At 35.1% G+C, this 15,129-nt stretch overlaps 1 protein-coding gene across 1 annotated transcript in view; it reads right to left on the bottom strand.

The window, feature by feature from the left end:
* Positions 1-15,129, bottom strand: part of EPHA6 (EPH receptor A6) — a 983,513-nt gene that overhangs the window by 733,595 nt on the left and 234,789 nt on the right. Inside the window, 1 exon segment of the mRNA XM_051984381.1 lies at positions 8,295-8,450. Coding sequence (XP_051840341.1) covers positions 8,295-8,450 — 156 coding nt within the window.

Here is a 15,129-nt window from a genome sequence, read left to right as displayed (position 1 = left end):
CCCCTTTGAGATGGACATTTGAAGGTGAAACAGGAGTTTTTATTCCTTTTATAGTTGAAAAATCCCCATCAATCTGTGGGGAAGAGACATTTTACAACAATTAGGATTGTAAATGAGTACTTCGGTTTTTTAGGCAGGGTTGCTGTTGAAGGCCTGCCAACACTTTCATCTGTTCCAATCCAATGGAAAATGGATACACCAGTTTGGATAGAACAATGGCCCTTAGCCAAAGATAAAATTCAGGCCTTTTTAGACATAGTACAGTAGCAACTTGAACAAGAACACTTACAACCTTCTCTAAGTCCTTGGATTCCCCAGTATTTGTAGTAACAAAGAAATCTGGAAAATGGAGCATATTGACTGATTTAAGAAAGGTAAATGAACAGATGGAAACTATGGGAACTCTTCAGCCTGGACTTCTGTCTGCTACTCAATTGCCTAGCCTCTTTGGGTTATAGGCATTAAGGATTGTTTCTATTCTATTCCTCTAGATAAGGAGGATATGAAAAGAGTTGCCTTTTCAGTGCCCAGTGTTAATTTAGATGAGCCTTACAAAAGATATGAATGGACAATTTTTACACAGGGAATGAAAAACAACCCTACTATGTGTCAAATGTATGTTGCTGCTGCTCTTATTCCAGTAAGAAAAGCATTTCCAAAAGTAATGTTATTATATTACATGGATGATATATTGGGGTGTGCACCTGAGAAATAAATGTTAGAAGCATGTCTACAAAATACCATAAAAACACTAAGGAGCTACAAATTGTATATAGCTCCAGAAAAAAATTCAAAGACATGATCCTTTTCAATATTTAGGATATGAAGTATACCCTAAGGTGCTTACAGAATAAAAACTTTCCTTAAGAACAGAGAAGCTAAATACCTTAAATGACTTTTCGAAATTGATAGACATATCCAATGGATGCGTTCAGTATTAGGCTTGACTACCTATCAACTGCAATTATTATATGACATTTTAAGGGAGACAGTGCTTTACACTCACCTCACCAGCTTACAAAAGAAGCTGGAGAACTTGAACTGACTTTATCCAATGAGGTTGAAAGAGTCACTAAAAAACCCTTGGAAATATCAGTTTTTGCTACACAAGAGGCACCCACAGCAGTCCTTGATCAAGGATACAGTGTGATACAGTGTGGTAGTGTGAGTGAACCTTCCAGCACAATCAGAACAAAACTTATTCCTTACCCAGTGCTTGTGGCTAGAATTTTATTAAAGGCCATTCAGCAAGCAGTACAATTATCTGGATAAAACCTCACAAGATATACTCTTTTATACTAATGCACAAATTAATGTATGCTGTGAAACCATTGCAGAGTGGCAAATTTTATTGGCCACAGCTCCATATCTTACACACGGATCTACATTAAAGATAACCATACTATTACATAACTGGCGATGGATTGAGGGAAAAGTTTCTAAAGTTCCTCTTAAAGCAACAACTATGTTTATATATGCATCATAACATAATATTTGTGCTCACTCTAATAACAACTATAAAGAGAGTAGTCAGAACTCCTTTTCAGTCCACTTAGCAGAATGAATTGTATGCAATCATTCTAGCTCTTACTTATTATCCAGGAGATATAAATATAATATCTGATTCAGCCTATTCAGTAGGCAAAGGATTCCCACAGCCCAAATAAAGTTTGTAGCCTCTAATATATATCAGCTCTTTAAAGAACTTTAAGTGCAAGTGAGAAAGCATCCAGGGAAGATTTATATCTTGTATGTCCCTTCTCATAGTGAACTTCCAGGTCCTATTTTTGATGGAAATTCAAAGGCAAATAGCCTTCTAACCATGTTGGCCAATACTATATTTCAGGAAGCCCAAGAATCTCATTTTAAATATCATCAGGCTGTTCGAGCTTTACATTTACAATTTTGAATAACAAGAGAGGAAGCTAGGAGCATAGTAAAAGCCTGCACAGTTGCCTTCCTTTCCACACTCCTACACTCCCTCCAGGGAAGAATCCTCGTGGTTGAAGACTTAATAAAATTTGGCAAATAGATGTGATCCGTTACAAATGTTTTGGTCGACTGTCTTTTATACATGTTGTGGTAGACACCTTTTCAGAATTCACTTTTGCAATACCAGCAGCAAAAGAGACACCCTGAGTGGTCACTGAATTCCTTATACAAGCATTTGCAATTATGTGTGTGCCACAAGAAACAAAAACATAATAGACCTGCATATACTTCTAAACATTTTGCACACTTTTGTGCAGAGTATCAGCTTTTACACACCACTTACATACCCTTTAATCCTCAAGGACAGGCAGTAGTAAAGAGGAGGAACAGAGACATTAAGACACTCCTCCAAAAGCAAAAGAAAGGGGGAGCCACAGGTTGTGGTGTTTTTCTTCTTTAAAATATAATGGTTCTCTCTGGGAGCAGGTTTCTTGGGGAGATTTTCCAGAAGTAGCCTCAGTATCAGTTCAGATCAATAATCACTCCAAACACAGCCAGGTGATAAAAGTTCAAATGTTTATTTTCTCCTTCCAAAATAGCCCAGTTAGTTTTTCTTAGAGACCTGTCTCTCTGCTTGGTTCCAAGAGCTTTTGCAGTTGGTCCTTTGCCTCTGCTTTCTTCAGCCTCCAGCCAGTATAAAGGTGGAAGATGAAAGAATCTGTCTTGCCTCCAAGAGAGGGCTTCTCTCTGAAGTAACTTGACTGGCTCACTGAAGCTTTATTTATGCTCCTTCTCCAAGAGTGGGATTGTGGGATCCGAGAGTGGGATTATGGGTTTCCTCCCAGAGTGCTCTCTGGCCCTAAGAGCTTCTTGCTTATATGAGCTCTCTAAAGATGTGAATACAAGCATTGTTTCTATCAGTTCTACTTAGTACTTTGTTTCAAGTTCTGGCTCATTACATCTCCTCATGGGATCAGATCAATCATACTGAACCATGCTAAATTAGATACTTATTGTCTCTATCAACCCTAATGAAAAACACTCTGTAAGGATTCCAACAGGTAACTTTAGAGAACTTCTAAATCTAGCTCTTTATACTATTAACTTCTTGATTTTTGACAAAAAATGCACTGGCTTTGGCAAACAGGTTTCATAACCCACCAGAAGGGCAGTGTCCAGTGCAAGCAGCTCCACTATCTTTAGATAATAGTCAGGTGATAGGAGAAATCCAGAAAGTGGTGAATGGAAGGGACCAGATAGGCTTGGGGAAGAGAGTTTCCTTGTATCTCTACAGAAGGAGAAGGAATCAGATGGGTACCAAGGAGTCATATTCACCTTGTCCATTGGAGAGAGAAGAACTGATCCTTGAAAGGAAGGAAAACCCAAGAAACATAGGGTAGTTCCATTGCTGATTGTGCCTGCCACTGAAAGAGCATGGCAGTTATGGCATTTGACTCATGGACATCAAAAATTGTTGAACTTCAAAACCCTCAGGAATCATTGGAATCCCTGAGACATAAAAAGATTATTGGACTTCAGAACCCTCAGGAGTCCTTGGATTCTCTGAGACATGATAAGACTGTTGTAGGACTTGAAAACCCTCAGGAATTATTGGATTCCCTAACAAATAAAAAGATGTTGCAGGACTTCAAAAACTTGCAGGGATCATTGGATTCCCTGACATGTGAAGCAATAGACAATAGATTGGTTTTGGAGGCGTATGTTTGATTATTGTTTACAATTTAATTTAAATTTGTTACGGTTGTTAGTACTTGAGTTAAATTTAAAGTTGAACTTAAATTCGTTTTTTGAACAACCAGCTATCATTAAGTTCGATAGGCTTTTCACCCTTATTGTAAATAATCTCACTATTTTGCCACATAGATGAGTTCCTTCTGACAACTGGAATCATTAGATTTTCTGAGAAATGATAAGACTGTTGCAGGACTTAAAAATCTGCAGGAATAATTGGATTCCCTAACACATAAATAAACTGTTACAGGACTTCAAAAACTTCCATTAGATTCCCTGACATGTGAAGCACTGAACAATAGATTGGTTTTGGATTATCTCTTGGCTGCTGAAGGAGGTGTATGTGTGATTGTTGTTTACATATCCTCCTTCTAGGACTTCTGGAAATCTTTTACAACACCATGTTGATTTTATAGTGTTTATTATATCACTACTTGCATGTACAATTCATATTTGTTACACTACATTGAGTCTGCACCGGCTGTGGGGCAAGTCATTATTATTAGCCTCTGCTTTATTGCTATGTGCTGATGAGGGTTTGTGCATACCTTCATCCCAGAAACCTGCTAGCAATATGTGGCATGACTCCCCACTTTCCTTTGGTGTTTTTCCTCTTCCTTCCTGAGAAGTCAGGGAGGGCGTGATCATCTCCTTTTTAGTGCTTTCACCCCTCTTCCTGAGAAGTCAAGGGAGGGAGGGCACAATCACCTCCTTTTTGGTGTTTTCACCTCCTTTCCTGAGAAGTCAGGGAGGGCGTGATCATCTCCTTTTTAGTGCTTTCACCCTCCTTCCTGAGAAGTCATGGGGGGGGGACACAATCACCTCCTTTTTGTGGTTTTCACCTCCTTTCCTGAGAAGTCAGGGAGGGCGTGATTGCCTCCATTTTGGGGTTCTCACCTTCCTGAGAAGTCAGGGATGGCATGACCAGCAGTGCATCCACTGAGGTCAGACAGCCAAGCACTTAAGGCATTATACCAATTGGACAATACTCTATAAGCATATGCTTGGAAAATGGCCCTTCCTACTATTCTGTGCTAGCTTGATCTTTTGGTGTATACAGAGAATTGTAGGAGTCACTTTTGCAGTGGATGAGGAGAAGGGAGGTCGTGGAGAGCTTGTATCCATTACCTTCACTTCTACCCCAAAAGACCAAGAATAAAGACCAAGGATTTTTGCTTATCCTGACTTTGGCTGATTCTAAAGCACGGTCTTCACAGATAAATGGTCAAAGGATATGAACAGGCAATTTTCAGATGATGAAATTGAAACTATTTCCACTTATATGAAAGAGTGTTCCAAATCACTATTGATCAGAGAAATGCAAATTAAGACAACTCAGATACCATTATATACCTATCAGATTGGCTAAGATGACAGGAAAAAAAATTATGATAACTGTTGGAGGGGATGAGGGAAAACTGGGACATTGATGCGTTGTTGATGGAGTTGTCAATGAATGAATCCACATTCACAGTTGTGAATGAATTCTGGAGAACAATCTGGAATTATGCCCCAAAAGTGTGCATAGCCTTTGATCCAGCAGTGCTACTACTGGGCTTATATCCCAAAGAAATTCAAAAGAAGGGAAAGGGACCTGCATGTGCCAAAATGTTTGTGGCAGCCCTTTTTTGTAGTGGCTAGAAACTGGAAAATGAATGGTGCCCATCAATTGGTTAATGGTTGGGTAAATTGTATTATATGAATATTATGGAATATTATTGTTCTGTAAGAAATGATCAGCAGGATGATTTCAGAAAGGCCTGAAGAGACTTACATGACCTGATGCTGAATGAAATAAGCAGGACCAGGAGATCATTATATATTTCAACAACAATATTATATGATGATCAATTCTGATGGACATGGCTCTCTTCAACAATGTGATGAACTAAATCAGTGCCATTTGTTCAATATGAAGAGAGCTAGGTACACCCAGTGAAAGAACTATGGGAAATGAGTGTGAACCACAACATAGAATTTTCACTCCCACTGTTTTTGTCTGCTTACAGATTTGTGTCTGTTTTGATTCCTTTCTCAGGTTACTTTTACCTTATTTCTAAGTCCTATTTTTCTTGTGCAGCAAAATCACTGTATAGTTATATATACATATATTGTATTTAACATATACTTTAACATATTTAATATGTATTGGTCTACCTACCATGGAGGGGAGGTGTGAAGTTGGAACAGAAGGTTCCACAAGGGTCAATTCTGAAAAATTACCCATGCATATATCTTGTAAATAAAAAGCTATAATAATAATAAAAAAAACCTACTATTTTGTCATTTAGCAAATCAATTAAGTTCCAAAATGTAGGTAACAAAGAAGCAGGGTACAAGTAAATTCTTTTACAAAAAAATAATAATAATCTGAGGAGAGGGATTTGACATCTAAATGTTGAATACAGAACTTGTCCAAATCCACATAACAAGGCTCCATTGCAACACAGGTCCACTTAAGGGTAATAAAGGGGCCAACTTAAAGACAAGCTAACTCTGTCAATGCTCCTTCCAGCTTGCCTCAAGAAGTAATTTTCATAATTCAACTAACTATGGCTATTGTAAGGAACATCCACTTAAATTCCACAAAATCCTTCTCAATTCAATTGCCCCTCTCTATGGCCCTATCTACCAGAGACCTAAGTTCTTTTTGCCGGGGCCTTATTCACTCCACCACAATCACAAGAGTGAAAATAATATTTGTTGAGATCCATTTTTCCAATTCTGGTTGTGATGTAATATAGCTTCTAGGGGAGAAAGCAATGGTTTTGAGATATTCTGATTTTAGGAAGCGGGGGGGGAGGGCACTTCTGTTCTTACACATACATCAGTAATCTGGCTTTGGAGTCTGCCTCATGGACTTCCCATACCCAATCTAAGAACAACAACCTGTCTGATTTTGAATAGACCATTCCTCAATTCATTACTGTCAGATAGCTTTTGGGCCCAGAATAGTCCCACAGACCAATTTCCTGAGACAATAGTGATTATCTGTTGGTCAGTGAGAGCCAAATTCCAGAAACTACTCCCTGGCCCTACTTCTGGGCTATAGAATTAGCATGGCAATGATAGAAAGCTGGATAAAGATTTCCTCTCCCTCTTAGCACTAAGCTTATTTCTTTTGGAAAATTGGCATTACAGTTACAATAAAACTTTGCCTCTTGATATTAGGAAATAGGTTCAAGATAGCAAATTCTTTTGAGACACCTTGAGACACCAAATTTTTGAGGTCCCCTTCCCAAACTCAACAGTTGTGTTCAGGATGATAGCAGATGGTAGGTCTCCTAGAATAAACATTATAAAAACTGCCTCAAAACCAATATTTTCACAGTTAAATTAGAAATTATGCACAGAATTTTCCCATGTCTATTTCAAAATTTACATTCCCTTCCACAACACAAAATGTGCAATTAAATAAAACAATTCTTCAAGGTATAGTTTTCTGAGTAAATCACATAAAGTCTTTCATTTACTTATTCTTAAAGTAGTATGCATGATGGCAAAAATAAAGGCATCTAGCCTTTTTGTATTTATATTGAAATTATTTTGAATCTCTATCTATAATAAGACTATTACTTAAATTTATATGAATATGTTTCTATGTTGCTGAAGAATTTCTATATTGTTATTTTTAAGTTTAAAAAGTAGGACATTACTATTAGTATTTCCAAAATACACATGGAACAGAATATTTTTTATCCTTTTTTTGTCTTCCTAAGAATACTTAAGATTTTCCACAGCCCAAGAAAACAATTCACTATAAACCCTTTATGGTTAGCCACATTTTTGTAAACAACTAGAGATATTTCAAACTTGTATAAATAGGCCAATCCGTTTGTTGTCTGGTTATTAACAGTATAGTATAAATATTTTACAAATATATTGCTGATCTAATGACAAGACTTTTTGAAGTAAATCAACTATTGGCATAGGACACATGGCCTAATAATTTAGGGAAGGTGAGGAGTGAAATAAAGATTAAAATGTAAGTAATTATATTTAAAGATAAATGTCAAGGGAATGCTAATATCCATAGATAGTAAAACCCAAGATTTTTAAACTGGTCTTTATCTAGATGCTTCAACCCTACTCCCCTACCTCCCTTCTTCCTTCTCTCCCCCCCCAACAAAATCTATGGGACTTTTTGTGTCTTACCTGCTGTAAAGCCTTCTCAGCTCTTGTTGGTCTGATCAGCTGCAGACACATTCTTATTTGACCCTGACATAGTGATGACCATGAAGGACAGCAATCAGATCATGCATGAGACTAAATTGTTCTGTCTTAGAATGATGAAGAGCTGAGCCAAATGTACCAGTAGAGTAGTTTCATTGTTTAAATTATGTTGTGTCTTTGCAAGCCACTCAACTTTTCAGTTAAGAGGCAAATGGATTTTCAAGTCCCTACACTTAAGCCTAAGTTTTGAACACAGAAGAGCAAATATACTTTTAGAAGGACAAAATGAAAATCTTATAACATAACTTATAACTTTAAAAACCCCAAGTTTTCCCTTGATTATTGGCATAGACATATAGAATCTTAAATTTAAAAAAAATTAAAATAAAGAGACAAAATGGGCAAAAGAATTCCAAACACTAAATAACCAGACTTACTGGTACATGCCATAGAAGGTGGATCTTTTTCAGCTCGGAAATAACCTTTTTCACACTGGCAGATAGATGTTGCTTCCATATAGGTTAAACTATGTGGAGGACACTTAGAGCACTTTATATTCCCAGCAAATGCTTTATAAAATCCTGGTCTGCATGCTGTAAAAAAACAAAAACAAAAACAAAACAGGGGAAAATGTTTTATTCAGTTATTAATATGCATATAATATTTTATAAGTGAAACATGTTTAATATATTTCTAATGGTACTTTCCTTCTGGATTTCCTGATTCTTTCCAAATCAATATGACAAAATTATCCATAGAATTATCCTTATCATAGAGATAACATAGTTATTGATTATAATAATAGAAGCTGCTCTTGCTAATCAGTTAAAGTAAATGACCAAAATGTGATGTTAGGTTTCTAATCACATACTGTTACTAAAGAAATGAATGCCGAACAAATATTTATCATTTTTTTCCATATAAAATAATAATGACAACAACATTTTTATAATGCTTCATGGTTTATAAAGCACTTAACATATTTTGTTGCTCGATCATTTTTCAACCATGTCCAATTCTTCAGAACCCAATTTAGGGTTCTCTTGGCAAAGACACTGGAATGGTTTGTTGTTTCCTTCTCCAGTTCATTTTACAGATGAGGCAACTAAAATAACTTTCCCAACATCACACAGCTATAAATGTCTGAGGTTGGATTTGAACTGATAAAAATGAGTTTTTCAGACTCCAAGTTCAATATTCTATCTACTTTGCTGAAAGAATTTTTTTTTTTTACTTTATGTGACTCTCACAATATTACTGCCTGTCATTCTATTAAGTCAGGATTGAGCAATGGGCTCTGGGCATGGTGCCAGGAAGATAGTTCAGATTTTAACTAAGACATTTACTGTGTGAACCTGGGAAAGTCCTTTAAACTCTGTTTCCTTCAAATTCTTTAATTGCAAAATAAAGATAATAATAGGGGTTACTTAAAATGAGATAATACTTGTAAATATATGCTTAATATACTGCCTAGCACATAATAGGTGCTATATAAATGTTCATTTCCTTTGTTCTCTCTCTGTCCCATTTTTACAGATGGAGAAAACTAAGTATCATAGAGGTCAAGTGCCTATACACAGTCACACAATTTAACTAAGTGTCTGAGGTGTTAAACTTGTTAAACATAGGTCATTCTCACTTCAAGATAACATAACAAAAATAGTTTTTTCAGAGCACCTGAAGGTTTCCAGGATTTTTTTTCCCTGAGGAAACCAGGTAAATAAAGATGAAGTCTATGAAAGTACATACAGCTTTCTGTAATTTATTTGAAACAATATCTCCAGAACACTTGGTATATTTGTTCAAGAAATGTAATTGAAATCTTCATTTTTTAAAACATCTGTTTCTATCTCTGGGCCATTACGCACATGCCTTAGCCATGATTACTCCACATAAAGATTATGCTATTATATCTCTGCATACAGCAAAACAATGTTTATTTTCATTTTTTTCAGACATACAGATATTTGCAATAGTGCCTAAGGTCATCTATTTTTAGGTAGATGACTAAGTTTAATGACTCTCCCAGGCAGACAACTACTTCCTAGAATCACTGGCTACTTAATCTCAGAAGAGTAGTATCTTTGTTGTCTGAAGGATAAAATGTGGATTTTCAGTCAGCAAGATCTGAGTTGGAATTCTATCTCAGAAATAAATTTATTTTCTACTTGGATACACTCCTTTAACTTCTCCACAATGCTTCCTCTCTTTCCTCCCTCCTCAAATGGATTATTCCTTGAAGACAGGCATTAACTTCCTTACTGATATGTATATCCTTAGCACTGAAGAATGCCAGCCACATAGTTTATATTAATAAATGTTTCCTTCTTAGAATTTATTAAAAATATTTTTATTTATTTCATTAAACATTCCAAATTACATGTAAAAAATTTTGAACAATTTTTAAAAATGTCAAATTCTCTTTTCTTACTCCTTGAGAAGACAAGCAATTTGTTATTATCAATGTAAAATCATGCAAAATGTTAACCATTTGTAAAAGAAAACACAATGAAATAAAATTTAAAAATAGCATGTTTTAATTCCCATTCAGAATTCATCAGTTCATATTCTCTCTCTCTCTCTCTCTCTCTCTCTCTCTCTCTCTCTCTCTCTCTCTCTCAATGGAGAACATTTTTCATCATGGATCTTTGAAATTGTCTGGAATTATCATATTGATCAGAATAGGCAAATCATTCCAAATTGATCATTATACAATATTGATGGTTCTGTGTACAATGTTCTTCTGGTTCTGCTCACTGCACTTTGTATGAATTTCTTCTAAGTCTTTCCAGGTTTTCTTTAAAAAGTTTCTTATTTCTTATAGTGCAATAGTATTCCAACACTATATATAATATAATATTATATATATTCCCCAATGTTTCCAGCCATTCCCCAATTGATGGGCATCTCTTTGATCTTTAATTATTTGCCACTATTTTACTTTTTTTTAAAAGCTGCTATTATTGCTGTTAAGTCCTGTGCAACTCTCCATGACTCCATTTGGGATTTTCTTGGCAAAGATCCTGGAGTGATTTACTATCTCTTTCTCTACTTTTTCTATAGATGAGGAAACTGAGATAGAGTTAAATGACTTGTCCAGGATCACACAGCTAGTAAATGTCTGAGGTCAGATTTTAATCCATATCTTCCTGACTCCAGGCCTGATACTTTATCCATTGTCCTACCAAGCTGCCACTGCTATTATTATTATTAGACTATCATTATTTGGACTGATTATGTGATCCTTCCTTGATTGTCCCCATCTTTAAAGTTAGCCTAATAATAGCATTTATCTTGGCAAGATTGGAAGGATCAAATGGAGTAATATGTAAAAAAAAAAAAGTTTAAAAGACTTGAAGCATTATGTAAATGTAAATTATTACTATAACTATTGATTACCCTTTTAGAAGAGAAAGGAAAGTAGACATGCCTTTAATCTTCAATCTCAGTAAGAGTCATTATTCTATTTCCTTCCAAGCTGAGATAGTAGGTTTTTCCCCCCTGTTATTTCTCTTCACTAATCTTTGGATTCTGAGTCCCTTTGACACCAGTGATCTTATTAAGGGAAAATATTTCTTATGAATATGCCATCTCTTTGTTACCTTTCTGTGAACTTAATCTCCTTTCAGGTGGTTGGCTGTCCTTTGTTTTTGATGATGATCAAAAAGACATCACTATGTTAGAATCATGCTACAGTGTCTGACTGTGGTTGATCAGATCAATATGAGCTTAGAGTGCTCTGCCACAGGTCAGACACAAATGTCCATTTAAATATTTGGAGTAGCTTTTCTAATTTTGTGTATTTCGTGTTTCCTTTGGTCTAATTTAACTCATCTTTACTCATAGAGCACAGCATGTTCTGTGATGACCCATGTCATACAATCAGTTGTAAAGTATTTAAGAGAAACCTTGAGAGTGTCCTTGTATTGCTCTTGCTTTCTACCTTGTGAGCACTTGCCCTGTGTGAGTTCTCCAACAAAATAATCTTTTTGGCAAGTGTACATTTGGTATTAAAACAATATGGCCATCCCAGTGGAGAATACTCTCTGTAGTAGAATTGGAATGGTTGGCAATTTAGTGCAAGAAAGGACCTCAATGTCTGGAATCTTATCCTGCCAGGTGATCTTCAGAGTCATCCTTTCAGTAGAGGGCAAATAGATGGATGATTAGATGGAGAATTTTTTAATAAATAATAAAGAACATCATTTAAGTACCTAAATAAGGCTCAAAGATTGTGCTGGGCTTTAAAATAAGAAAATATGAAACAATACTGAAAGAAAGGAATGTCTATCAAGGGAAATGAACATCCCACAAATGTGTACTATATATCAACTGTCTATCTATCATCTATCTCTCTCTCTATCTACTTATTTATCTATCCATCTATTTATCTATCTTTTATCTACCTATCACCTCTTACTCTATTATTCTATCTAACCATCCACCAATTTAGCTATCATCTATTTTTTTAGCTATCTATCATCTCTCTATCTATAAACACACACACACATACATACACACACTCTCATATCCACATACACACAAAGTAAACACAAAATAATTTCAGGTGTAAGCATCAGTAAGTGATTGAGGTTGAGAAAAGTCTCATACAAGAGAGAATAGTTGAGCTGAGTTCTTTAGTCTTCAGGTATCCAAAGATCCTGAGAGGGTAGAAATAAAAGGGTTATACAGAAGTATGAAAACTCAAAATGATGTGCAAAATTTTGGGAAAAAAACAAGAGAACCTGTTGGGCTGGACTGCTAAGTATTTAAAGGGGAATAATGTGTGACTTAAAGGAAAATAATGTGTGATAATTCTGGAAAAGTATGTAGGAGACAGTGTGTGAAAAAGATTTCATGTCTGAAGAGATAACACCTTATCCTAGGGGAAATTTACTGAACATATCACAATTCTTAGAATGACAGCTGGTAGAGCCATTCTGAGAAATACAGAAAGGAAGAGATGGGGGATAGAGAATTTTTTATTCTTTGAGAGCCATTGGAAACATGACACTTTTCTTACTGCTCTTATTTGATAAAGTAAAGCACAATGACCAACAAGTTGAACAGAGGATTTACATAGTTTCTAAGTCTTCTTATTTAACAGGATCAGTTTGGTAATTAGCAGTGCCATACAGTGGTTAAAATAAGATGGTGACCATTGTGGCATCCTGTTACACTCTACAATTTGTGCATTGATGTTTAAGGATATTTATATTTTCGGATTAAGTGAACAACGTGAAAGTCACTGTGGTAAACTTCAGTAATTACTTAGATTATGGATACTGATGCAATTAGTATATTTTCATAAGTGTATCTTGTATGTTTTATTTTTAATTTTTGCTCACCTATTTACTACCTGTGTAAAATTGGGCAATTCCACTTGTTATATATGGACCTCACTTGGCTCAACTGAAAATGAAGGAATTAGACTATATGACCTTTGAAGTAATTTTTAGTCTAAGGCCACAATTTTGTGAGACTAATAACTTATGAAGTAAGTCAAATTTAAAGTCAACTACTTTTTAGAAAGGGCCTTTTATGCTTTAGTATGACAAAAATTGAGAAAAAACATTTGATTTAAAATGCAATGGATTCAAAGTAATCTGGATCTGTTTCTGGGTACTTTTGTGACCTTTAGCAAAGTACCTTGATAAATTTAATAATAATAATAACAAAGATTACAATTATTATTATTGTTATTACAAACACCTTGAATATTTTGAATCTCATTTTCCTTATCTTTAAAGGAAAGATTGTGCTAGATGAACACTTTCTTAAGACTCTCCCAACATTGTTTATGATGATATGATTCTTGTATGTTTTTTTTAATTTTTCCTCATCTACTTACTACCTGTGTAAAGTTGGGCAATTCCACTTGATGACTGATAATTGATAATTATAAATTATCAATCAATGCCACTGACCTAGTGCAAAAGAAAAGGAATAATATGTAGTTATTATCAGCAATGCCATTTTTTAAATGTTGAAATGTGAAAAAAATTTCATCCAAACATATAATCATTTTGATTAAATAAGTCATCTAAATTTTTTACTTTGCAAGTTTTATAAATGATTTAATGTTTGAGGACCATTTAATATTTCCTAGAATTATTTTTCCCCAGTCTTCTTATATCTTATACGTGGTCAGTTATTTGATTAATTTTGCACAGTTCAGAAAAATTATACTATAGTTATTCTAATAGATCTTTGAACTCATCAATGTAGACATTCCATCATCAGGTGAAGGTAGTGATCCATTCACATATGGATGTGCATATGAATGGCATATGTTATTCATTGTTCTTATCCAAGTATTTATGTAAACTCTCTATAATGGATCTACTCAATAAAGGCCTTCTAGTTATTTTAGTATTTTGTGACTATCATACCAATATTTAATATGCCTATTTGTCATAAATTGTTCTTGCTATAAGATCAGTCCATTTCCTTTTTAGTTAATATTTGCGCCTTGATGCTTTCCTTTATGTTAGTTCACAGGTTCTAATCATAGCTGATAGCCTATTTTACTGTGTCCATTTTTATACCTATCATGCATTTTTCCCTCAGTAATTTAGAATTCAGTCTCCTGAGACCATGGTATTTTGAGGGTTATAGCCATATAGCAATGGAAGGAGAACACTGTTGTTTAAAGTTTGGGCTTTTATTTCAGAAAGCAGCACTACATCCCTGAAACATTTTACAATTTAACAAAAGACATTCCATCTGCTTTCCTCCTTTCCAACTTTGAACTCAAATTATTGTCCATTGAAAATGTTACTGATGGACTAACTAAATAAGCATCATCTCTGGCTTCATGTCATGAGATAGTTTTTCCTTTGGAAATTTTTAGGCCAATATCTTTCAACTTTTTTACTGCTTCCACAGAAGCATTTTACCAGAAAGAGCTAAGAACCACATTAAGGGTTCTTCTACAGTAAGACATAGCCCATACATACTACAGAAAAAACTATTTAGTGATGTTCAAACGATCATTTTCAAGTAAGATATAAAACAGGAGGCCAGATGCCCACCAATCAATTAGCCAGCATTATTAAATGCTTACTATGGAGCTACCTACGTGGTAGGTGATAGGAATATAAAAAGGGCCCAAAACTCCCAAACCAACCTCCCAAATAGTTCCTACCTTTATTTTACTTGTAGAGACAATCAGCATCTTGGAGGATTTCCTATACCATACCCAAATAGAAGATGAATTATTAATAGATGGTCTTCCTAGTTGGAGATGGTATTGTACTAATTGTCCTTAGA

Source organism: Antechinus flavipes, chromosome 3, assembly GCF_016432865.1.
Source record: "Antechinus flavipes isolate AdamAnt ecotype Samford, QLD, Australia chromosome 3, AdamAnt_v2, whole genome shotgun sequence".
Lineage (NCBI taxonomy): Eukaryota > Metazoa > Chordata > Mammalia > Dasyuromorphia > Dasyuridae > Antechinus > Antechinus flavipes.
The sequence above is the reverse complement of the archived record's forward strand: the minus strand, read 5'-3'. Positions and strand labels throughout refer to the sequence as shown.